This window comes from Staurois parvus, unplaced genomic scaffold (genome assembly GCF_062004578.1).
Source record: "Staurois parvus isolate SC_StPar_1 unplaced genomic scaffold, SC_StPar_1.0 ptg000303l, whole genome shotgun sequence".
In the NCBI taxonomy this organism is placed as follows: Eukaryota; Metazoa; Chordata; class Amphibia; order Anura; family Ranidae; genus Staurois; species Staurois parvus.
Window position 1 is genome coordinate 4,317,522 of NW_028318099.1, and position 26,997 is coordinate 4,344,518.

Consider the following 26,997-nt stretch of genomic DNA (forward strand, 5'->3'; position numbering starts at 1 on the left):
TGCTTGGTGTATTTACGTAGTACCTGTGCCCATCCCATTCCTATGGGTCTTCAATGCTTGTCCATGTACTAAAAACAGATGAACCATTTGTATCAGAATAGAGACATCTACTGGTGTATGTACTATATGGAATGTCATGTGCATTGTTTGGTGTATAGATCTATTTGATCTGAATAGGTGCACCCTGAAACATACACATGATACGGGAGTGCGAAGTACACAACAGTGTGGATGAACATGTGTACTATCACAGCCAAGCTACACTCCAGGAAAAGCAAATATTGTCGAAATACAAGAAGCATATGTATTCTAATGCCTAGTACACACGATGAGATACAAAGGATCATCCATTATTTTTTTTTTTACATGCTAGTCTCAAATTAAAAACAAAGAAACTAACATGCCATCAAATCGCAGGCGGGAGTGAACCTTTGGGTTCAATCACCCACCCTGGTATTTAATTTTATGTCAGAAATTATCTCCTTTAAAAAGGTCTCTACAAGCTACTCCATGTTATTAATCATTTTTTTGAAAGACTATCCCTTTCGGGTGGTGCATAGGTGGGAAATGGATGTGGGAGTTTTTGAGGAGGAGCAGTGGGAAGAGGCCTTACAGGCAGTGCAGCTTTGCTCCCTAAATGTAACCCAATGGCTTTCACAGCATTATCTTCTTCTTAGGGTACACCTTACTGTTAGACTTCACAAAATAGAATGTGAGAGGCGACCCTATATGTACCAGGTGCTGTAGGGATCATGGAGATCTGATCCACCTTATGTGGCGATGCCCCAAACTTCATTTATATTGAAGAGGAGTCCTTAAGACTATAAATAGTTTCAGGTTACCCTTAAAAGGACCCTAAACTTTACCTTTTAGGCATTCTGCTGGATCTTCAGATGGAGGATCCACAAAAACAGGTAAATGCTAGAGCCCTCTTCCAAGCTCGAAAATTGATTCTTAGACACTAGGGGGTTTATTTACTAAAGCTGGAGAGTCCAAAATCAGACTCCCTTCTGCATAGAAACCAATCATAGAAAAATTTTCAAGCTTGTTCATTTTGGGTATTTTCGCACGAACGGTCATGATCAGCTCTCGAAAGAAGTGTACTAATGATCAGATTATCAGACGATTGCTGTGAAAATGTTTTTCTCGGCCTATTTTCTGATAGTGTATACTAAGCATTACTTGAATCTTGGGGGTTGATTTACTAAAACTGGAGAGTGCAAAATCAGGTGCAGCTGTGCATGGTAGCCAATCAGCTGAGGCCTGGTTCACACCAATGCGTTTTTAGTGCTTTTTGCAGAAACTCACTACAGTCCATTTAACACAGTTTCCTATGGGACATGTTCACATCTATGCTTTTATGAGTTGCTGCGTTTTTGGAAAGAGTCAGGGACTTTTTAAAGTGTTACTAAACCCAGGACCCAGGGGTCACTATATCTGGTCTCACACAGTACACAGAACATGGAAATTTAATTATTTTAGTAAATATAAACTGATACATTTTCTCATCAGCAGTATATAGCAGTCTTGTGACTTCTATCAGTGTCCAGCAGAGCACTGGTTAAAGCTTGTAGGGGGAGTTTTCATTCTGCTCTAGGAGGATGCAGAACTCCTGCCCTCTGTCTGCACTGTACTGATTGGCCCTGTGCTGATCACATGCACTCTTCCAAGAAAAAAAAAAACCTTTCTAGCAATACACACCAAACTGAACATGTGCAGAGTAACTCCACACGATATGTCTCATCAGGAGATAAGAGGGGAACACTGGAAGAAGGAGGATCAGAGAAGTCAGGATCAAACAGCCTTTTTACACAATAGATTAACCCCTTAGGTTCCACAGTGTGTATAACAAGCATGATATAATGCATATACAGACTGATTTTACTGTTGTGCGTTTAGTAACACTTAAATAATGCAAAACGTTGCATTTTTTTGTTCAATAGACTTCAAAGAAAACACTGCAGAAAACGCATTTGGTGTACTTTTGCCACGTTTTTGATGCATATTTACGTGTTCGTCGTTTTTTAATCTGCCCAGCAACAAGTTGCCCCCACCCCAAAAAAGCAACATGCGTCAAATATGCGTGAAAAATGCAAAACACACCACAAAAAGCACTGCAACATGGACAAAATGGATACTGTCTTTTGAGGAAAAATATACTAAAATGAATTTTAGTGCAAACAAACAGAACTTTTTGTTTTTGTAAAATAGTATAGATAGGGTTGTGTCGAGTAAATGTGTCAAGCCTTAAAACTGTGCGACCGTGAACTGGTGAAAAACGATGGCACTAGAATTATTGCGCACACTCAGACCTTCCTGGTGATACCTAACATGTATTGTGCAATCACTGTTTACATGCATGTATACACCCTAAAAGTGCATCTGCATATTTGTGTGTGTGTGTGTGCGCAAGGTGACAGGGTTGCCTTTAAACTCATCTATATTATTAGAATGATGTCTTCCATGCCCTCCACTAACCATTTGCCTGGCATTTCATTCAGGGGATTGACAGCTCTGGATCTGGAAATTCTCAGACCTGAGTGCTTCTGGGTTCATTAAATACAGAAGGGGCGGAAGTTTCATGGTTCTATAAAAGTATTTTATATATGTAGAACTGTCTGGATAACCTTTACATTAAAATCGCAGAGTGAGCTGAGAAAAAAGCAGCTGGAGCTTCTTTTAACCCCTTTAATACCATGATATTTATAAACGTACGTTGGTAGACAAAGGGTCAAGGTATACTTGTAAGCCTTTTAAAAAATATAAAATATCACTCTGGTGGGCTTAGGTCAGATGTCAGCCCCCTGTTAGAGCAAAACAAAATCAGAGCAATGCGCAGAAGATGAATGTTTTCTGGCTAATAAAAGGTAATAAAAGGCAATTTGGGGTGCCAAACATTATTATGCAGGCTCACCAAAAGAGAGCTATTATTTTGGAATATAATGACTTAAAGGCCTTAAATAAAATGCAAGCTGCTTTATGTCAAAGAACTACATTGCTTACATAATTAGTACTGTCACTCGGTTATAAGGTTCCCAATATAAAATAAGTGCTTACCTCACCCACAAGCTGCAATTGCTCAGCAATTTCTTTTGTCTGGATCCTCATAATAGGACTGTTTCTGTAAGACAAGCAAATTATTAAGTCCAATGTTTGACAATCATGTCCGAAGCTCTAAATATACAAGAACTAATAAAATGCTTTTTGGCTAGATTGGGCAATAATCTCAAGTCCAGTGATGTCTACCCATACAAACTGGTGGCCAAGACTTTTTGATGAGAGAGGAGGGGAGCTGAAAGCAATCAGCAGTGTAGGAAATGTTATCCATTCTCTATTTCTGTCTCCAACAGGATTGCACCGGCGTTGCCTCCCACACCTTTCTACAAAGACATGGTCACCCAAAGCAACAGTTCATATATAGGCCTGCAGATGTAGGAGGGTTGTTAGATTGCACTTTTGTGTCCCATTGTGCTCCAGTGTCTATAAGTGGAGAGGGAGATTGTGATATCACTACCCCAACTCTCCACCTCATCCAATCTGAGAATACTTTGCATTTATTGAGAAAATGCAAAGTGTTCTCTGAATGGTGCCCATGCCAAGCGAGCAACCTCCAGTGTTCACTAAGCAACAAAGCAGCTGCAGGCACAGGACCTTTCTACAGCGATTTCCAGCTTCCACTGGGATGACAAATGCATACTTAATTTCCAGGACCCCCCCCCATCAAAAGGATCTTGCTTTTATCACAATCAGTAAAAACCTCAGAGGAGATATCAGTGTCTAAACTGACAAAATAAAGTAAATCCTTATTAGGGTGATGACCGATTCAAAGAGCCAAAACACCTTTATGCCCCTAGTTTTTCACTTGTTCTCACTCAGTGCTGACAAAGTGAAATATTAAGGTACCTAAAATAATCCCTTATACTAGTTCACTAGGACAGACTGCAAATATTCACCCAATAAACAAATGTCAGACTTTGCTCCACCAGATTTGTTGAGATGAACTCATTGCTAATGCTCACGTATAAAAAGTAAGTATTTCAACTAATAAAATATTTCAGTCTGGAAGGTTTTCTACAACTTTAGCATACCACATAACTTCAGTTCAGATTAGTAAAAAATCCATAAGCATAGCACACAACTTTACTGTAGATAAGTATTTTCCAATGTTCCATTTGCAGAGTAAGCAAACACTTTTATTTAGCCCTATGCAGAATGTGGCCCAATGTGCACAGTATTTTACTACAAAGTGGATACAATAAAATCAAATTTCTGCACTTTATGTACAGTATATGTGTTTAAATGAGATTGGTCTGTTGTATGGCCGCCACTCCTTGGAGAGCTGCTCAACGAAAATACAGTCTTCAGTTTTTATTTTAACAACTATTCAAAAACAGCCATTCAGTGGCATATCTCCTCCTAACCATTCTAAACATAGAGCTGCCACAGATGGGCAGATCTCTCAGGAAGAATGACAGATGGCGAGACTTCTGCTCAACTCTGAACAACTTATGTGCCACAAGTTCACATCACAAGCTTCTCTCTGATTTGACTGACAGATGGATGTTACACAGGTGCAGGGAATAATAGACAACGAATTGAAGAAATTTTCCATCAACTTGGAAAAACCCATGTAGACAGTCTGAAGCACCCTCTAACATACCTCAGCATAGCCCTACTGTATCACAATGGACACAACTGCTATTGTCAGGCCTTGTATGGTCACCCATGGAGTTAAAATAATCTTACAAGCAACTAAAAGCAATACTCAATACTTTCAACTAGGAAATATACAAAAACATGGACGTAAAGCAAAATGTTTTTGCATATGTAACCACCGGGGTTTGAAGAGGATTCCTAAGGGCAGAAGCAAAAACGTTCATTTGTCTAGAATTTTTTCCCACACTTGTTATTTTTTTTCCCCTGTTTGTTATGAGGTGGCCTGCTGGGCAGCTATTAAACCATCTAGGCCAGTCCAGTAAAAAATTTAAATGACAGCAACAGTTTCAAGTTTATTATTTTGTTTTACTTATTTAGGACACTTGAGCCGCTCAGGCAAGCTGAGAATGGTGGAAAGTAAGCAGCAGGGAAAGATTGGAAAATTGTAGCCTGGCAACATTCCTATACAAAACAGAGCAAACAATGCAAGCTTTTTTCTAGAAGTTCTTCCCAAAGAAAAAGGTTTAGCAAAGTTACTAGGTCATGTAAAAAATTATCAACCACTATAGAAAATCAACATACACTTGTTGAATTGGGTGCAGACACTGCTGCCTACACCTTTTTTTTTGTGTGTAAGACCAGGCCAGGCTCTGAATGGCTTCAGCCATATAGATAAGTATGATTTTTTTTTTGTTCACCCAAACTTCCCTTTTAAATCCTACCATTTTGTTACATATCTGGTACTGAGGGAAAACAATCTATTGTCCACATAAATATGCATCAAATACAGCAACATATGCAGTTGCAGCTAAAAGTAATTAGTCACATTCAAATGGTCTTGTTCTGTAATGCGGACAATATATTGCTACTCATCTAAGCAGCTTGTTTGGTTCTAAGTCCCTGCTCACTGACAAATAAAGCCTCTAAATCACCTGGGTACGGTGATGGAGGAGATTTACTAAACCCAGAGCAGTCAGAAACTGTTGCAACTATGTATGGTAACCAATCAGCTTCTAACTTCAGCTTGCTTAATTAAGCTTTGGCAATGAAACCTACCTACAATAAAAGTTACACCTGATTTTGCTCTCTCCAGTTTTAGTAAATAACCCCCTAGGTTTGTACATGTGAGTTGTTGTACAGTAGCAGAATGGCACATTTTTTGCCCCATAGACTTTTTAATTGGAGTGCCTGAAAAATGAAAGTAAACTAACTTTTCAGGTGCTCCTAATAAAATACATGAGGCCAACAAGGCAGGATTCTGGGCCAAAGAAGCTTAGGTACTTTGTCAAATGTCAGATAAGTGACAATATTTAAGTGTGAACGAGCCCATTGAGATTTGGGAATTGTGCAACTTTTTCCTTAAAGTGGTTCTTCAGCAGCTACAAATACTGTAGTTGCTGACTTTTAATAAAGGACACTTACCTGTCCAGGGATCCAGCACCATCCTCACCTGGGCTAACTCTTCACTGGTCTTCGGGTCCATGGCGCTGGCATCTTTAGTAAGGAAAGCCGTCCGTGACTCCATGCGGCTTCACAGCCAGCTTCCGATTACTCATGCACGAGCCATGGTGCACTTTGTGAATGATTCCACAGGTTTCTGGGACCTGTGACATGTCTCAAGAGGCAGCCCGCAGGGAGGGCAGGAGGCAAATTTCTGCTTGGATCACCTAAGGAATCTGAGCTTAAGTGGGACCAGGTGCCTGTCAAAACCAGGTACCCGCTCCCCCCAAAAAATGTATAATGTGCCAAAGTTGAAGGGGAAGTAGAAAAGCAGAACTTCCCCTTCTAAATTAAGTTCCACTTTAACAAAAAAAAAACAAAAAACTTACCTTTCTAGTTTCCTTAGAGCGGGTTTATGCACGGCCAATTTTCAGCTTTCAGCGCTCTCACATTTTGAATGACAATTGCGCGGTCATGCATCACTATACCCAAACTAAATTTCTTTCATTTTATTTACACATCTAGAGCTCTCTTTTGGTGGTATTTAATACCCACTGGAAATTTTATTTTTTGCTAAATTCGTGAAAAAAGATCAAAGAATTTGAAAAAAAAAAAAACCCACGTTTTTGTTTCGGTCATACAATTTTGCAAATAAATAATTGTTCTTCATAAATTTAGGCCAAGATGTATTCTGCTACATTTCTTTGGTGAAAATAACCCAAATCAGTATTTATTATTTAGTCTGTAGGAAAGTTGAGTTCACAAACTATGGTATATAATCTGAAATTCGATCAATCCTGAAGTACTGCTTGCCATTCTAATTTCTTGAGGGCCAAAAAATGTCAGGACAGTACAGATATCCCCTAAAGGACACCTTTTTGCAAAGTAGACAGTCCAAGGTATTTAGTAAGAGGCATGGCGAGTTTTTTGAAGTTGTAATTTATTTTTCATAATTTTTTGGAAAATGAATTGAAAAAAAAAATTTTTTCACAATTTTTTTTTTTTTTTTTACATACTGTCACCAGTGCAGTACAGCATCATTGAGCTAGTGTGGCCGTGGTCAGGGACACTGACTGGTGACAGTGCGAAAAAAAACAAAACAAAACATTTTTTCCATTTTTTTAATTTTTATTACATTTGTTTTTTCATTTAAGATTTTTTATTTCATAATACACTATATATATATATATATATATATATATATATACTATAATGTTACTGAGTAAACTGTTGGCGCTATATAAATCCTGTATTATTATAATAATAATAATGTTACCATAGTAACATTGTACTGCTTTGGGAAAGTGATCACAATTGTTTTTTTTTTGTTACACATTATGATTGCTTACAGCAAGGATTTTCTTTGCTAGAAGCAAGCATTTAACTGAATGTAATCGATTCATTCAGGTTGTTTTTTTGTTGTGATTAGCTGTGATTGGCCACAGCTAAGCACATGACACAGATGGGCTGTGATTGACCCAGTCTATACATGTGATCACTGTGACCAATCACAGCTAGTGACACAATTGTATACAATGGATGGCATGAAAGGAAGCCATCCATCATTTACAATTGTTATGTGACTTGCGGTGATTGGTCACAGCAGGTCACATGGTACTGGCAACAGGCTGGTACACAGATCTGTCATTGGCTGTGTCCGAGGCACACAGCCGGTGACAGATCTCACCACAGCACGGCCCCGCGGGCACGTGCAAGGATCTGGGAAGGATGTCATATGATGCTCACGCAGATTGTTGTGAGTTCCGTTCAGCCACCACTCTGCTATTGACCGGGCAGGAACAGGTTAAACAAAAATTTACCAACAGTCCTGTTCGAGAGGTACCGATCATCAGAAAAATCCATCTTGAACAGGAACTGCCATAGATGGATTGAAATGTGTCCCTTAAGAACCAGCCTAATTTTGATCCATCTATGGTGAGCTTAAACTGACTGTAAACCTTCGGTTATTTTAAAAACTAACAAACATGTCATGCTTACCTGCTCTGTGCAATGGTTTTGCACAGCGTAGCCCAGATCTTCCTCTTCTGGGGTCCCCCCCTGACATGTGTCCCCATAGCAAGCCACTTGCTATGGAGGCACTCCTGTGGGCTTGTTCCCAAACCTCGCTGTGTGTGTCCATTCACACACACAGAGCGTAGCTCAGCACCGCACCTGCCTCTCTTCACTGGCTGTGATTGACAGCAGCGGGAACCAATGGCTCCTGTTGCTGTCTTTGAGCCTATGAGGAGAGAGAGAGCCAAGAGAGCCTCTGCTCTCATGCACAGCGCTGGATCAAGATCGGGCTCAGGTAAGTATAAGAGGCAGGGTGGAAAGTAGACCACAGAAGGTTTTTTTCCTCAATGTATAGAATGCATTAAGGTAAAAACCTTCTAGCTTTGTAACCAATTTAAAGTTTTATTGTAATATATTGTATTTGGCTAACACATACCAAAATAGGATTAACGATGAACTCCAGGTATGTAAATGTTTACACAGTTAAATTTGCAGTTCATATAACTACATACAATATAAATATAAAAGTTAACTTTATACAATATCTGCAATACATCTGACAAAGAAAATTCAAAGTGTTCCTTTACTCTATACAGTAATCCACTACAATTTCTAAAACATCACACGAGCCAAGGAAAGTAACCTACTAAATGGGATGATAATAAAATATATGTTTCCTATGAAAAAAACATATAAACCCTGGAACACAAAGCACAAATCAGAAATAGGTCCACTGCAACTGTTTAGATGTTTGTACTTAATCACCTTCAGATATTTGTAGTTGGGGAGCATCAGAAAGCTGTCTTCACCTAGGTTCAGAGAGCACATACGCCAGAGCTGTGTGAACGCAGATCTCATCACACCCAAGTCCAGTGATCTCCACAGCTACGCTACTTATTTACTAGAACAGTCACATGTTGTTTTGTGTCAACACTTTTGTTGAGAGTGGTGATTGACTGTGTGCTTATGGTAGTTCTTAGTTCAGACTTCAATGTTTCCTTTGTACAGTTTGACAGTCAACCATATGGTCAGGTGGTTTTTTCAGTGTCAGCTACTGTATGTCCCAAAATCACCACTTCAATTTTCTATTCTAGGGGCATACTTATACAAATAAAAAAAAATCAAAACCACATTTATTTGCATTAACCCCACTCTCTAGAGAAGTTAAACCATTCTGAGACACTGGCAGCATATGTAAGAGATGATTTTACACTAAAATCCTAAAATGTAGTGCATTAAATGTGCTGAACATGTGAGCATTAACAATCAGCAAGTTCCTTCAGAAATTTCATGGTAATTCGTGGTATAATCACTGATATCCTATGTGAACTTGGCATATTTTTCGGGTCCAAACCTGGGCAGTATAACCCATAGAAATCAATGAGCGTTCATATTAAATAGAAATCTGAAAGGCTGCAATATGCACTTCAGTTTTATACTTTTGACATGAGTAAGCATTATACTTGCTGTCCTGCAGGGTACTCGGCAATATGTCTTCAGAACTCAAAGTGTTACGTTTCTATTAAAATGTAGGCATGATACATTTTCTTTTCTAGTTTTGGATAGAGTAGGGAGAGGTTGAAACAAATCCTGTAGCTGTTGACTTTTAATAAAGGACACTCACCTGTCTCAGGATCCAGCCCCATCCTCGCCGGGGTTAGTTCTTCTCTAGCCTTTGGGTTCCCCACACCGGCATCCTAACTGTGGACAGCCAGCTATTCTTTCAGCTTCACAGCGAGCTGCCCGCTGAACAAGCACCAGCCGCACTGAATAGCCTAGGCGATTGGAGCAGAAGAGGGAGTGACTACCTGTCAAAATCAGGTACCTGCCCCCCCCCCCAAAAAAAATAATAATATGGCAATCTTGGTAGAGGAGGGGTGGAGGAGGAGTTAAAGCAGAACTTCCCCTTTTTAATGAAGTTCTGCTTTAACACCTTCCCCCCCGGCCTATTGCAGATTGACGGCCGGGCGAGACACTCACCGTTGTGACTGGGCATCATATGACATCCTCTCAAAATAAGCCACACGATGGTGTGATCTGTCACTGGCTGTGTCCACAGGACCGTTGCCAGAGTCATGTGACCAAATCGCAGCAGATCACATGTCAATTGAATACAATTCCTAGATTGTAAGCTCCAAGGAGCAGGGCCCTCGAACCCCTCATGTATTGAATTGTATTGTTACTGTACTGTCTCGTGTACTGTCTCCCATTATAATGTAAAGCGCTGAGCAAACTGTTGGCGCTATATAAATCCTGTATAATAATAATAATAATACTACAATTGATGGCTTCCTGTCATGCCATCCATTGTATACAATGTTAGCTGCGATTGGTCAAAGCAGTCACATGATACAGACAGGGCCATTCACAGCTCATCTGTATCATGTGATCAGCTTTGCCCAATCACAGCTAATCACAACAAAAGACTGAATTAATCAGTTTTATTCAGTAACAACGATTGCAAATATCAATGAAATACATTGGTATTAGCAATCATAACATGTTGAAAAAAGAAAAGAAAAATCCTGATCACTTGCCCAGAGTAGTTCAATGTTACTATGGTAACATTGTATTGCTTTGGTCATGGCGTATTGAAAAAAAAAACATAGTAAAAAAAAAAAGAAAAAATAATGCAAAAAAAAAAAAAATAGAAAAATTTGAAAAAAATATACAAATTAAATCATTATTTTCACCAAAAAAATGTAGCAGAATACATTTTGCCCTAAATTTATGAAGAAATTTTATTTATTTGCAAAATTTTATAACAGAAATGAACAAAAGTGCGTTTTTCTTCAAAAGTTTCAGGTGATTAAATACCACCAAAAGAAAGCTTTATTTGTGTGAAAAAAATGATAAAAATTTCATATGGGTACAGTGTTGCATGACGGTGCAATTATCAAAGTGCGACAGCGCTGAAAGCTGAAAATTGGCCTGGGAAGGAAGGGGGTAAAAGTGCCCGGTATTGAAGTGGTTATTGCATTCCCTGCACTAAGGTAAACAATGTCCCAGTATTTGTATCACCCCCTCACCTCCAAAAATGCTTACCCAAGACCTATCTTCATCCCACACTGTGCCCGAGTGTAGCAACACAGCTTTCTCTCTCTCTCCCCTCACATGACTCCTTGAAAGCAGTGGAAGCTATTGGCTCCTGCTGCTGTCAGTCAAATCCTTTGAGGAGGGAGTGAAGCCAAACCATGTGGTGTGTTGGTACACACAGTCCGGCTCAAGCGCGCTCCCACAGGTGTGCCCCCATAGGAAGCACCTTCCTATGGTGGTGCTCCTTGAAGAGTTGGAGCCTAAAGTATCAGCAGGGGACCCCAGAAGAGGAGGTTCAGGGCCACTCTGTGCACTACCATTGCACAGAGTAGGTAAGTATCTCTTTGATTTTACTCTTGTGGGTTTAGTAACCATTTGTAAAGCTTAAGTTTTAGTTTTTTTTCGAAAATAGCAATCTGTATATGCAGTAATCATGCTGGTTATAGCCACTGAGGAACCTAAGGGGTTAATACTCCACATTGTGTCTTTTCTGATCCTCCCTTTCTTTTACTGTCCCCAATCCATCTGCCACAGCACAGAGCAGCAGTGGCAAATCTGCACATGCTCTCCTTGGTGTTTATTTGTTAGACAGTTTTTTTTTGGGAGGGTGCATGTGATCAGCACAGGGCCAATCAGCCCTGTCTGGACCGAGGGTCTGGGGTCTTGCAGCCTCAAAGGACAGTCAGAAGAAAATAAAAAAACATCATCCTACAGGAGTAACCAGTGCTCGTCTGGACACTGATAGCAGTCACAAGAATGCTATATACTGCTGATGAGAAAAGGTATTTAGCAGTTTATATTTACAAAAATAATTGCATTGCCATGCTCTGTGGAAAACCGGATACAGTGAATGCAGGGTCATGGGTTTAGTAACACTTTAAGTAATAAGTATCTAATACAGAAGGGAAAACGGAGTGAAAATGCAGCCTTTGCAGTTTTAACATTGAGTGTGTGTTTATCTCTTTATCTCCATTATCTCTTTATGTTTGTGAAACTTGCTATTTTAGCTTTTTTTTTTTTTTTTTTTGTATAAAATACATATAATAATATACAACCAAGATATGCAACAAATGGAAAGGACATAACATTTATTTGATATTTCTGTGTTAATATTTTCTTTTTTCTTTACATATGTTAATGGTTTGTGTTTGGAAGCAAATCTATTCATAGTACTGATCTCCAAAGTGAGTACAGTGGCCGGTCACTCTTGCCTTCACTTCAGCTTCTTACAGTCACATGAATGGCTTTGTAACCTCCTAACCTTTGAAGATAATCAAAGCCATCCACACCAGTTATCCCTAGAGACTGCTGCTGTGCATACTGCAGAGAGGTGCTGTCAGGTTGGGAAAGCACTCAGGACATTGCTGCTGACTTGTTAAAGCGGAGCTCCACCCAAAAGGGGAAAGTTCCATTTGTTTGCACCCTCCACTGCCACATTTGACACTTTTTGGAGGGAGGAGCAGGTACCTGATTGACAGTTTGGCCCCCCTCCTTCCGCCCCACAGTCTTCTGGGACCCAGAAGAGTGCAAGATCATTCACAAGGCACAGCGCAACTCGCGCATGCACAGTAGGAAACCGGTTGTGAAGACGCAAGGCTTCACTTTCCATTTCCCTTACATGCTATGCTGGCACCAGGAACCCGGGGGCTAGAGAAGAACTAGCGCTGGTGAGGACAGCACTGGACATCCAGACAGGTAAAATTCATTATACTACAAGTTCTGATCTGACAAGCTGAGCTTACATGAATATAGCAGTGCTGCATTGGCAGGAAAGACAAACTGGAGGGGAAGAGAGAGCACAGCACGATTGTCTTCATGGGTCTCTCCTCCTCAGCAGTTTTGGCTTGCTGCTTCCAACACCTAGCTAACAGGAGTAATGATGCTGCTCTCACTACTCCTGTCAGCCTGCAGTGGTGAAGACTAAGGCACGGGTTGAAGGAAAGAAAATTGCTCAATTTCCCCATCAACACAGTCAGTATTGATAGGGGAATTCCTCCCACAGCGCTATTGTGTTCTGCCGAAGATGAGCCACTCGGTAACCTAGATCTGAGCTGAATCTGGGGGGGGGGGGGGGGTAACATTTAGAAACAAGTGGTGTAATGAACTTAATGTATCTGGAGCTGTGGAACAGTTTCTGGGCATCTTGGTAGGCATGCCCTGGCTAATCAAGACTTACTGTGGACATGTTTTCCATAGACAAGGGAGGCAAGGTGGGGAATTTCTGTGACTACTAGCCATACTGATAAGACTTGTCCAGGTGCCTAGCTGTTAATTAGATTGATGTTTAAAGATTGCATTGCCATGTTTTTACTGGTTGTAAGTCTTATCTTTTCTATGCTAATATCCACAAGAGGGGAATGTCCTTCTGGGGGTATGAAATAGGTGTCTGGGTTTTGATAAACAGTTATTTTGGTGTTACCTCAACATCTTGTCTACGTATGATGCTTGGGGTAAATTTTGCTGGTATTGGTTATCGTTCTGCTGGAAGGGTTTGGAGGGAAGGAAGCACCGTTTGGCAGAGGCACCCAGTTGAGGTGCCAGGTGGTCCATCACACATCTCAAAAAATTTAGGATTTTGCTTCATGGTCATCAGGGAAAAAAAATAAAGAGGGTCTAACCCTTTCCCAATAATCTATAAAGACAATATGTACAGTGGCAAGAAAAAGTATGTGAACCCAGTTGGAATTAACTGATTTTCTGTACTAATTTTCCCTAAAATCTGAGGATGTGATCTGATCCTCATCTAAGGCACCATAATAGACAAACACAATGTGCTTATTATGATAACAGTTGTAATTTCTTGTGTCTTTATTGAACAGAACTGGACCCCGACTGCACTAGGGTATTTCCGTTAGACTCCCGCTTTCCTGTCCGAACACAGATCCACGGACACCACTGCTGACCAAACAAGACGAGACACACCAGTCTTGGAAGGAAACCAGGAGATAGACTGCTTTATTTTAACACAGACACAAGATATATACACAGGGCGGGGAAATACACACTCAGTAACAGGAAACACATCAGCAGGCAGTCCCATCAGGGGGAAGGGCTGCTGGAAACACCCCCCACCAAGCCAATGCACAAACACATACATCCCATAATAGTTTGCTCCCAAGCCAGACACACAATAGAACAATAAGATGCAGCCGCATGGCAGTGAACAATGAACAACCCCCACCTATACATGTCTACACAATAGCAGGACATTCCACACTGTACCCCTAACAGGCACAGGGTGACTTACACATAAGAGGGATATGGGGAGCTGAGACAGGGGTCTCCTCACCTCTCTAAAGGGGGCTGTGTTCCATGGGCCCCCAACCAAAGTGACTCCCATCACAACACCCATCAAACATTCACAGTGCTGGAGGTAAGTAACCCATAGAGTAACCCATAAGACTAAGTAACCCATAGACTAATTACATCAACAAAAGCTATTTGGAGTCAGTAGTTTGCATACCTGGAGTCCAGTTATTGAAATGAGTTTGGAGATGTGGTTTAGAGCTACTTTGATAGATAAGACATTGAAACATTTTAAGATTGCTGTTCATAAGAAGCATCAGCTGATTTGAACCCCAAAAAAGAGCTCTCTGAAGACATTAAGATCAAGAATAGTTGATCTGCATAAGGCTAATAAGGGATACAAAGCAATCTCAAAGTGTTTAGGCATCCAGTGGTTGACAAACTGTCTATAAATGGAGAAAGTTTAGTACTCTGGCTACTCTTCCTAAAGCCTAAGTGACACTTGACAACTCACCAGAAGCAGGATTGCTATGGAGGACAAGTCATGGAAATTACTCAACCATTTCCACAGGTTGCATGTTCACTGGCATGTGACATTCTGCAGTATTTCCATCAGGAAGGAGCCACTCTCCTCTGCTCCATCCAGTTCCAGAGCATCCTTTGGAAACTTTCAAATGTCACTTTTTAGCAACCTTTTTAGCAGCTGCCAGTGATGGGATCACAAGTGTGACATGGGCCTAAGGATGAATTAGGTATAGTCTACTGTCCAAGTGAACAGGCACTAAAGTTTTCAAAGTGCTAAAACAGAACAATTACTTGAAATTGCCTATATATATATATATATATATATATATATATATATATATATATATATATATATATATATATATCAGGTTTTACACCTACTCACCTAAAGAAGGGCATTCCAGGTATTCGGAGCTTGTCCTTGCAGATACATTATGACTATACAATTTATCCTTTTATTGTCCTATGGATATTCATTACCAGTGTTTACTGTACAATGCTAACAATGGCTGCGCTGCTTTGTACATGCAGTTAGATATTAGTTTTATGCTATCGAGGTACGAAATTTTAAAAACCTTGAATATTTATCAAGATGTGCAAAGATAAATGACACCTTCTGCAAAACCATGAGTTTGTGTAAAAGGACAGGCTCTCACATATTGCATGACTAATGATTGTTCGGAGACCTATCAACAGTATAAACAATTTCTATAAAAGGTTTTGTTGAGCTTTAACTAAGACATAAAATGACTTTACATTAAACACTGTCTGTAAATCATTTGTATTCTAACATTTATTAGTCACCTAGAAACCAGGCTATAGTTAAATAACCACCACAAAAACATTTAAAGTATAACCCACACTTGCTGTGCCCCATATCTTCAAAAACATTAAAGAGGGTGATGGGAACACCACCATTAAAGTGGTTCTAAAGCCTTAAGATTTTTCACCCTAATGCATTATATGCATTAAGATGAAAAACCTTCTGTGCTGCTGTATCTCCACCAGTCCCCCATTTTTCTTACCTGAGCCCAATCCGATCCAGCAACGTGCACAAGAGTAGCGTCTCTCAACGCAGTCTCCCTCCTCTCTGGGCAGACTGATTGCAGCGGGAGGACTCAAGTTTTCACATTGTATGGCTAATGGATTTCAAACTTTTTATTTTGGAAATCGGTACCTAGATCTGGTAATTTTTGAAAGGAGGGGATCTCAAATCTCAAAAGCATCTGTCAATGCCACAAGCCAAAGAATCTCAAGAGAAGAAGTAATCAGGCAGGTTTCAAAAACCAGGTTCTAGCAGTATTTTTGTCCTGGGATCAGAAAGTGTCCATGCTGCCTGCAGTGTACCTCATCAGGATCCCTCAACAGCCCAAACAATTATTCAAGCAGAATGCGATTTTAAAATATATGCTAATTATGGGCATGAGGCGACATATCCTGCCGGCTACGCCAAGTTCTGGATGGGGCCACCTACCCACATAGGGTACCTTATGCCTTTCGTGTTCTCTCAAATCCCCGGGACCAGGTGGGAACCACATTCATGTGAAAGTCAAACATTATGGCAGCACCCCAGCTTGGAAATGAGACATGCACTGTGTGTAGTTGTGGGAAATGCATTTAAGAGAGACACCGATGATCCTAAACCCTTTCCACTCTTCCAGTGTACCACTATAACCTCACTCCCTGTGACAGAAAGGGGTCCTGCAGTGCACCTAGTGCAGACCTTATGTGTACACTTGATTAACCCTTGCTGCTCTCCTGTACGATGCGGCCAGGCTGTGGGTTTCCGTAACATGGGTTTGCTCCTGTGACTTTTTGGGAACTGATCGCTAGGGAGGAAGTCAGAACACTGATCCCCTTGCTTTCCAGAGGACCCATCATCACACCAGGTACCTCACTTCATGACTGGCTCCTGTTCACCTTCTACCATTCCCTGGTTACCACCAGCAACTGTTCTCTTCCATCTCACCTTCTGCAGAGTTATTTCTTTGTAGTGGCCTTGCTTCTGTATCCCATGTGTGCTTTACAGGCCCTGTTTTGTCGTAGGCCAGAAACCATCATACACCCCTTTGGAGTAACTTTAGACCATGCTTGCAACAGTTAACAGCTGTACTGAAGATTCAGCAACACAGTTCCAACAGCACAGCACACATGAAACACAATCCATCCTAACTAATGCAGGCTGCCTAGGTTCATAAGCAAAGTCCATTCAGTACAGGTCCAGTATTGGTAGGTTCCTAGTCCAGGGAGAATCCCAGCAAGGTGACCCAGAAGGGGGCCATGTGCTTCAACAGGACTTACATGTTGCAGAATTTCTTCCTCTGAAATCCCATGTGGAAGAGCCCATAGCTCTGTGCCCTCCCCTTGTAGTTATGTGGCTTACAGCAGAGGGCAGAACCCAGAAAGCCAGGGAGGAGTCTAGCATAGTTAAACTCTTCCCATCCTAGGAAGCCTGTAACTGTCTGTGTCACAGTGCAATGAATACAACAGCAGAAATACGTACAATGACCTATTTATATGCTGGTAGAGAGGGTGCCTAAGGAAAGTAAATCTGTGCCTGTATGTCTAGTTGCTTCGTTGGGGTCAATCAGCTTCTATGTCCAATTAGGCCCCATTCACATCAGTAATCAATATTACTCTATGAAGATGGTCTACATCTCAACTCCAAGTTGCCTGAAGCTCCAAAAACTTTTGGAGCTACTTTTGTATTTGGGCAGATGGATGCATTATTGCTGCGTTTTCATTCCCATAAATACATCGAAATGTGCAAATCACACATTTTCATGCGCTTTAGTGAATTTTGTTTCGACCAAGAGCATTTTTCTGGCATGGCAAAACCTGGCAACAATTAATGTCACCGATGAAATGTTTCTCTTTTTGGCCAATACAAAACCAGCAGAACCCAAAAACCCTTAACACCTGAACAAATCATACACAAACATTTGCAAATGCGTGTGACAAAGCGCACGAAAATGCACAAAAATGCTATACTCAGGTGTGAATGGGACCTTAAGCTTTGGAAACAAAAAGTGGAAGCAGATTGGTTTCTATGCAGAGCTGCACCAGATTTTGTACTCTCCAGTTTTAGTAAAGAAACCCCTCTGTGTCTATGGCTCCTTTACTGAACCTTCATTCAGGAATGCCCAATAGGCATAACTGTGCTGTGTTATAAATCTAGATTTTAAAGCAGTGCAGGTGACTGAATTTCTTTAAGTGCATTTTTGCTTTGCCTATGTAGAGAAACACTAATAGAAATACAGAATCCATCAGTTTCACACTGGTGTGTGAATGCTATCATTAGGTACGGTAACCAGGAGATCAAGAAGTAATAGAAAAACAGCTACTGGATGACTACTAATTCTACCTCATGTAGTTCTAGTCTCCGCCACCTCATTATCTGCAAGTTTAAATCATGCCATGCACACACACTAATGTATGCCATTGTTCATGTAGAGAGTCACAGTGGTCTTCGCTTAACATGCTGTCAAGCAGTGATGCAACACGTGTGTGCAAAAGGTGCACTGATGGCATACAGGAATTGTTGTTTGGCTGTCAGAAACCTTTTCCAAACACTTAGAATGACTTAGAATTGTCCCTTTGTAAATGTTCTCCACCATCCAAGCAAAGCCTAATTTGATTTAGATGGGTTAGAATTTTTATTATAGTTTACCTCTGTTACTACTGAAGAGATTTCTCCTTAGGAAATAAAATCCCATAAATGGATACAGAAACAAAAACAAAATGTTTGGTAGAGTAGGTTTGAACTTTTTGATAGGGTTTCTTAGTAGTCTGTGCCTTTCTGTTTTGTTATTTGGATAACACATTTTGCAACTTGATCTAGAAAGATGTTCTGGGAGTTCCAGGTTTCTAACTGACAACCCCATGAATACAATGAATAATATACACTTGACGACCAATGATTTGTTTCCTAGCAGGAGCAAACTGGATCATGCTTTGCTGGGGTTTTTTTTGCCATCCTCTGGATCAACTGTGGGTATAGGATTAGAACTTTTTTTTTTTTATAGTTGAACTAGATGGACTTTGGTCTTTTTCAGGCAGACTATATACCGGTACATCACTGAACTTTAGGTCGTTATACCGGAATGATGCCTTCCGCGGCTCTCTCGGGTTCTGTTTTCCCATCTCTATGGTCTCAGACACCAAAAGCTATGAGCATTCCTCACTTCTGGGTTCATCGGATTTAAACATCCTTTTAAAAAAGGGAAAACATCTAATCACCCTGGTTTTGATGTGATCAGATGCTGTGAAGGGCAGAGGAAGAAAAAAGTAAAGAATACCTGTCACTGCCTATTGCTATCACAGAGAATATTTATATTCCCAGTGATAACAATACATGATATCAAAAAAAAAAAAAAAAAAAAATGAAAGACCGTGTAGAAAATAAAAAACAAACAAATACAAAAATAATTTAAAGCGCCTCCATCTCCCCCCCCCCCCCTCCATGCTCGCATGCAAAGGCGAACACACACATCGGTCCCACATGTGCCAAACAGCGACTGCCCCACACATGTGAAGTACCGCAAACATCAGATCAAGGGCAGTAATTCTAGTATCGGAACTCCTTTGCAATCCTAAAGTGGTGACCTGTAAAAGGATTTTAAAGCGTCACCTATGGATAATAAAATTTAGGTCATTTGTCATTGTTATGCCAAGTAAATAGATACCAAACAATTCACATCTTTTATATTTTACTATACAATTGGGTATTATATGTTTTTGTACATCAAAATTCAAAAAAGTATTTTATTTTTAAAAATTGCATTTGAAAAACCGCTGCGCAAATACTGTGCGACATAAAAAATAGCAACACATTTTATTCTCTAGGGCCTTAGAAAATTACTTAGAACTCCCAAACATTATATATTTTTTACTGATTTTTACATGTAAACAAAAAGTGTCAGAAAAAGCTTGGTCTTCAAGTGGATATATTCTCAACAGAAAAATTAACAAAAGTACATAAATAATAACAGCTATATGAAAAATTGGCTGGGCCTAGTTTAGAGGTCATATCCTTGTATTCCTTGTTATACCATTATATTGGTATAGTGCACTATTTTATGTGTTGGGTTTTTTTATTTAATCAAAAACATTTTTTCTTGTACTGGAAAAAAAATTTTGAATTTTGATTTTTCAGATAGCTGCTATAATTTATGTCTCTAAAAAGTCCCTCACAGGTGTTGAAAGGCATCTCCAGTGTTCTCCCTAGGACGTTTTACCAGGTACTCCACTTGCTATTGGCAGCTGCCTGGCAAAAAAACCCCCTGTAAAGTCTGCTCTCCCTCATAGTTCCTCTGCTCATCTTGCTTTTCTCTGAGACTGGGAACTTTGCAGGGGTATTTTAAATGGAAAGAAGGATGAGATCAGTGAACATGAATTTACTCATCTCCTCACAGCTGAATCAGCCTGAAGCATGAATTCAGCTTCACACTGCACCATTGCGGTCCCGCTGTTCTTTCCAATTCTATGGCTTCTATGATGTCTCATGGTTTTGGTGTTTCAGATAGAGCACCAAAAATGCAGCACGCAGGAGTTTTGGTGCTCTGTCTGAAACTGCAACAAAACTGCAGTACCTCATAGAAGTCTATGGGAAAGCATAGCTAATCCACATGAAAACTGCAGATTAGCTGCTCTTTAGCAAAAGCGCAGTGGGGTAGTGTGAAGCTGCCCTTAAAGGATAAGTTTACCTTTCTACAAAAAAATAATAAATGCACATTTTTTGCAGGTGAAAAAATGTGCATTTATAATTTTTGTTGCAGGAGCCTGTAAACCATGGCTCCGTTGGTGCCATGCAGGTCTCCTACAGATCTGTCAGTATCAGGGGCAGACTGACAACTCATGGGGCCCCTGGGGCAATAGGGGATAATGGGGCCCGTGTCCTTGCCCAAACGCAAAAAAGACTATGAAAAAGGTACCAGGGGCATCTCATGGGGCCCCCTACTGACCCCAGGCCCTCGGGCAGTGCCCGAGTTTCCAAATGGTCAGTCTGCCCCTGGTCAGTATATCTACTTGCCCATACAAGATGCACGGACAAGCAGATATACTGACAGGAAGACTCAATGAACTACCATGGCGCTTCACAGTTCATTGAAAACTACAAGCTGACAGCCTCTAAGGCTGTTGGGAAGTTTCTTATTCACAGAACACCGTGAATGAGTGACGTGGCCGGGCGGGTTGAATCTTGCACGGCCACATTTTTTTTGCCAACTAGCAAGGGGACAGAAGTGGGGAAGCGGGGGCTGGTTTGATCATAACATGTTACACCTTGAATAAGGGTGTAACATGTAACATGTTATAAAAGGAGAACTTATCCTTTAAAGTAGTAATAAACCGAAAAGAAAATATTTATTATATTGCAGCTTGCCAATTCTTAGATGTGATGTGATGGCTGCATTAGTTTCTTTTTTAAGGCTTTGTGTATACTACTCCTCCTAAAATGTGAGTTTAGAAGCTTTTGGCCAAAGCTCTAGAACTCAGCTCAAAAAAGCCTATCTGTCCTATGTTGGGTGAGTGGGAGCCAGTGGAGGGACAGGCAAAGAGGGGTGGCAGACACTGAACGGTTGGTAAGGTGGATGAGTCTGGCAGCAGCATTCATGATGGACTGGAGGGGGGATAGCCTATGCAAAGGGAAGCCAGTGAGGAGGGAGTTGCAGTAGTCAAGGTGGAAGATGACCAGGGAGTGAGATTGAAGTTTTGTGGTGTTATTGGTTTGGAAGTGGCACATCTTGGAGATGTTGCAGAGGTGGAGGCGACAAGCTTTGGACAGCGATTGGATGCGGGGCCAAAAGGATAGTTCAGGTCAGTGGAAGGGGCACATAGGGGAGGAAATATTATGAGCTCAGTTTTGGATAGATTAATTTTCAGGAAGTGGTGTGACATCCAGGCTGATATGTCAGTTAGTAGATTAGTGATGCATGAGGAGACTGATGGAGTGAGCTATGGGGTAGAGAGATAGATTTGGGTGTCGTCAGCATAGAAATGGTAATGAAAGCCATGGGAGGCAATCAATTGACCCAGGGAAGAGGTGCAGATTGAGAACGGGAGGGGTCCCAGAACAGAACCTTGGGAAACCCCAATGGAGAAAGGAAGAGGAGAAGAGGAAGTAGAATTGTAATGGCCACTGAAGGTGTAGGGCAGGGGTAGGCAACTTGCGGCTCTCCAGCTGTTGCAGGACTACAAAATCCATCATGCCTCTGCAAGTCATAGCTGTAACTGTCAGTTTTGTAATGTTGCAATGCCTCATGGGAAATGTAGTTCCACAACAGCTGGAGAGCCGCAGGTTGCCTACCCCTGGTGTAGGGGGATAGGTAGGATGAGAACCAGTGAAGAGCACAGTCATGGAGACCAAAGGAGTAGAGTTTTTTTTGAGGAGTCCATTATGTCAAAGGCAGCAGAGAGATCCAGGAGTAGGAGTACAGAGTAGTGTCCATTGGTTTTAGCCATAGAACATTTTTAAGTTTGAGGAGAGCAGTTTCTGTGCAGTGCTTAGAGCGAAATCCAGACTGAAGTGGATCAAGAAGGATATTCTCAGTGAGGTGGTTGCTCAGCTGGTTGTAGACCAGGCATTCAAGGAGTTTAAAGGAAAAATGGAGTAAGGAGATGGGTCATAGATTGTTAAGATAGGTTGTTAAGATTGGCGGGGTGTAGTGAGGGTGACCTTTAGCATTTTTCTGCTGCCAGGAGAGCTAAACATCTAAGTGAGTTCATGGGTACATGAAGCCTTAGGTGTTCTTTTCTATCACCTGGTGATTCAGCCAGCAAGTCTGCTACTGTTCAGAAGTTCAAGCTCCCCAGCAGAGTATCAGCTTACCTGGATGAGACCATCCATTTACCACTGGCAGGGGTGATTAAAATCATCTTTTATTTATTTATGTAAAACCTTTATACCAAAAGGAACAAAATTGTTTGCTGTAACTTATTATAAAATGTGAGCTGGAGTTTGGCTTCAATGTATTATTTGTATTCAAATCTGCAAACATTCAATCCCCCCAGACTGACAATGCTGTTGTCTGCTGTGTCCTTGCTCATTCCTCCAGAGTAGTGTCTCACTAATACTGGATAGGTGTTACTGGCCAGATCATCAGGTAAAAACAGATGGAAAAAAAAGCAAAGAAAACCACTACATCTAATGATTGGTAATCTGCAATAGAATACATTTTATGTTTGGGGTGTATTACTGCTTTAATGTTACATTTTTAATTAACCCATTTTGTGTGGTTGAGTTATTTGAAAAACCCCAGCTAATATAGATTCCCAGAGTCACTACTGCAAGGTTCAGTAGTAAATGAAGAATAGCATGTGGGATACATTTTGTTGGCAGCAAGTTCCAAATTCTTCCAGCATTGTCAGCTCAGTTGACAAGCAACTGACCGGGCATGCTACATATATTCCCCTTCTCTGGGATGCTCCCACAGTTCCAGAAAACAGGAACCAAGTATTCTCAAATTTCAAGAACAATAGTGGTCAGTCTGAACAAAAGCTCCCTTGTTTCAGTATAACATTATACTATAAACTGTTTGTGACCAGTTACTAGAGTCACTGTTATACATTTGCTTATCTGTAGAAATGTTTGGGAACAAGACTCTCGAGTGGGAGTGGCAGATCACAGAGTACAGAACATGGCATACAAATACATTTGGTATATTGTACTTTGCTTTTGTTCTTCAAAATTACAGGCCTAAACAGATTCAAGAGGGTTTTTAGAAAGCCAGTGTAATGGATTTTTTATTAGATGAGAGTAGCTGCAGTATTACAGCGATCAAATGGGAATGCAGCTGAAATACCCAGATTTAGCAGGAGTATTGGTATAAAGAAAAACTAGTTCATCCATTAACACTAAAATTCAGGCATGTAATCCAGTATCTATGCATTAAAATGATTAAATGTATTTTTAAATACAGCCAGAGTATATAAAACCAGGCTTAATGCATGAAGCTTTATACAACGATAAGCATCTTTATTTTCAGCCATTTAATTGCAATTTTCAAATCTCATATTACTCATTATCATGATGTTTAAAGAACATCTAAAACCAAACTTCTTTTTTTTTTATAGAGTAGGTGGAAGTTAAAACTATTGTTAGTTTTTTGTCATTCTTGTCTTATTAGAGAGATTTACCTTCAGACTCAACAGGAAGTGAAGGGATATCTTTCGAATGTAAGAGAAACCCCCACTTAGACAGTTGTGCCAACTCAAAATTTTGTCTGTACCATTACTTTCAATTCCAGTGACATTGGTGATCAGGACAATAAGAATGTGAATCTCCTTAAGGCTCCATACACTGGAAGTTATAATAACGCTGGTAACGTTAGCTGTGTAAAGTCACGTTAAAAATGTGAGTTTTTCAGCCTTTTTGTATTAGCATTTAGCTGCGTTTTGCTGCTTTTTTTCGCGTTTGTGTTTAGAAGTTTTTTGTTTTTTGGTCAAGAAAAGTCCAAAAACACTGGTTTGCTTCAATTTGCCACATTAGAGTGTTTTTTACAGCTAAAAAAACTCCTCTAGAAACCCTCTAGTTCTGGGAGGTTTTTCCAGCCAAAAAACACCCCAGTCAAAAAACATTGATTACAGTCTATGTGTGCAGGGACACATAGGAGAACATGCTGGGGAGTTTACTGGCTGTAGAAACAAAACGTCAAAAGCCAAAAACAGCCGCTGTAAAAACGTCCAGTGTGCATGAGGACTAACAGAGACACAAAAAGTGATAAAAAGCTGACAGTAGTTTTAACTCTTCGCCACTCTATCCAACTCTAAAAAAAAGTTTTGCCTTGAGTTACACTTTAAAGTGGTATTAAACCAAAAAGCAAAGATTTATTATATTGTAGCTTACCAATTATTAGATGTGATGGATGCATTTTTTTTCTTTTCTGGGCTTTCTCATCTTTAATTTTACCTGGTGATCCTGCCAGTAAGTCTTTTATTTTTCAATAGATCAAGTGCTTTTCCAGATGTATCAGTTACAGGGATGTAAAACCTTTTTCCCAAAAGGAACAAAAAACTGTTTGCTGTACCTGCTTAGAAAGTGCTAGCTGGAATTTGGCTTTAATTTGTTAGTAAAGTCCATCTAAATCTGCTAATGTATCTAACACCTCACCTTAGACTGACAATGCTGCTGTTCATGGGTAGCTCCAGTGCTCCTTCATCCAGAGTGGAGATACTCTAAGACAAAGTACGCTACTGGCTGGATCACCAGGTGAAAAAAAAGCCTAATAAAAGAAACAAATGCAGAAAGTAATACTTTTTAAGCAGTTACAGAAAACCGGCTTCTTCGTTTTGGTATAAATGAATAAACGCTGATCACTTTAACAACCCTGGTCAGAGTTAAAGTGTTACTAAACCCAGGACCCTGCATTCACTATATCTGGTCTCCCACAGTACACACAACATGGAAATGCTATTATTTTAGTAAATATAAACTGTTAATTACCTTTTTTCCCCATCATCAGTTAGAGCAGTCTTGTAACTTTTATCAGTGTTCAGTAGACCACTGGTTAAAGCTTGTATCAGGAGTTTTCATTCTCCTCTCACTGTTCTAGGAGACTGCAGAACCCCTGACCCTCTGTCTGGACAGTGCTGATTGGCCCTGTACTAATCACATGCACCCTCACAAAAAAAACTCTCTAGCAATACATACCAAACAGAGCATGTGCAGCTTGCCCACAAGGCTCTGTTCTATCCAGAAATGGGGACAGTACAAGGGGAGGATCAGAGAAGACAGAATTAAAATAGCCTTTTTACACAATGCGGACGAGTAACTCCTTAGGTTCCACAGTGAGTATAACAAGCATGCTTTACTGCATCTACTGACTGATTTACTGTTGTGGGTTTAGAAACACTCTAATTGGTTTGTCCTTCAGGACCCTGTAAAAGTGATCTGGTGGTTCTAGTGCAGCCTTTCACTGGCTCTAGAAATCAATAGCACTTTAGCAGCAGCAGTGAGCTTGTTTTAACCCCTTGGATGTGTATTTATTACAGGTACTTATATAGCGCTGTCAATTTATGCAGAGCTTTACATATTTATTACACATTCACATCAGTTCCCTGCCCTCAAGGAGCTTACAATCTAAGGTCCCTAATTCAAATACACATATACTAGGGCCAAGGGTGGACTGACCATTTGGAAACTCGGGCACTGCCCGAGGGCCCGGGTCAGTAGGGGGCCCCATGAGATGCCCCTGGTACCTTTTTCATAGGCTTTTTTGAGTTTGGGCAAGGACACAGGGGCCCCATGATCCCCTATTGCCTGGGGGCCCCATGAGTTGTCAGTCCGCCCCTGACTAGGGCCAATTTAGACAGGAGCCAGTTAACCTACTAGCAGTTCTTTGGAGTGTGGGAGGAAACCAGAGTACCCGGAGGAAATCCACACAGGCACAGAAATAACATGCAAACTAAGACGTTTATAATGTAGCTTGGTAGACAATGGTTGGGATTAGAGTTATGCTTCTGCGGTCATGTAAGAATGGTACTGGATTTACTACCTTCTATATCATTGTATGACCCAGGAGGAACAAGAGAATAAAATTTGTCATTGCAGCTGCACTTGAAATAGACTGTTTACCCACTAATGCCATGAGGGACCTTAAAGCAGTCATAAATTCTGCTTTTTATCTTGTACTTCGAGGTAAACCTATATTAAGGCTTACCTGTAGGCCCAGTGAAAATCTCCTAAGCGAGCACGGTTTAGGAGATATTTATAAATGTATCAGTCGGTGACATCACCAGCGCATGCGCACTGCTCTCTCAATGGGAGGCACATTCGAGGATGCCGTCAGTTGAAAGAGCTGTGTCTCGACCGTGACTCCTGCACAGGAGTGATGTCAATGCGGCTTGACCATTCAAACAAGGGAGCACGTGAACCCAGAAGGGAGACCGAATAAAGATGGAATTCCTATCAACCATGACAGCGAGCCACTGGAGGGATCTGTTTTTCTAGGTAAGCCTGTCATAACATGGTAGTACGCGGTGCATACTAGCACACTATGATATGAACCTGGAGGAGGATCCATTTTTTTTTCTTTTAAACACGGTTTACAGCCACTTTAAAGTATATTTCCACTGTTGCTAAAC

At 40.6% G+C, this 26,997-nt stretch overlaps 1 protein-coding gene across 6 annotated transcripts in view; it reads right to left on the reverse strand.

Moving 5' to 3' along the window:
- Positions 1 to 26,997, reverse strand: part of FAM13C (family with sequence similarity 13 member C) — a 185,134-nt gene that overhangs the window by 61,601 nt on the left and 96,536 nt on the right. For all 6 annotated transcript variants that reach the window (XM_089683151.1, XM_089683152.1, XM_089683156.1 and 3 more), the window contains exon 5: positions 3,058 to 3,121. In XM_089683151.1, coding sequence (XP_089539277.1) covers positions 3,058 to 3,121 — 64 coding nt within the window. The remainder of the gene's footprint in view (positions 1 to 3,057; positions 3,122 to 26,997) is intronic.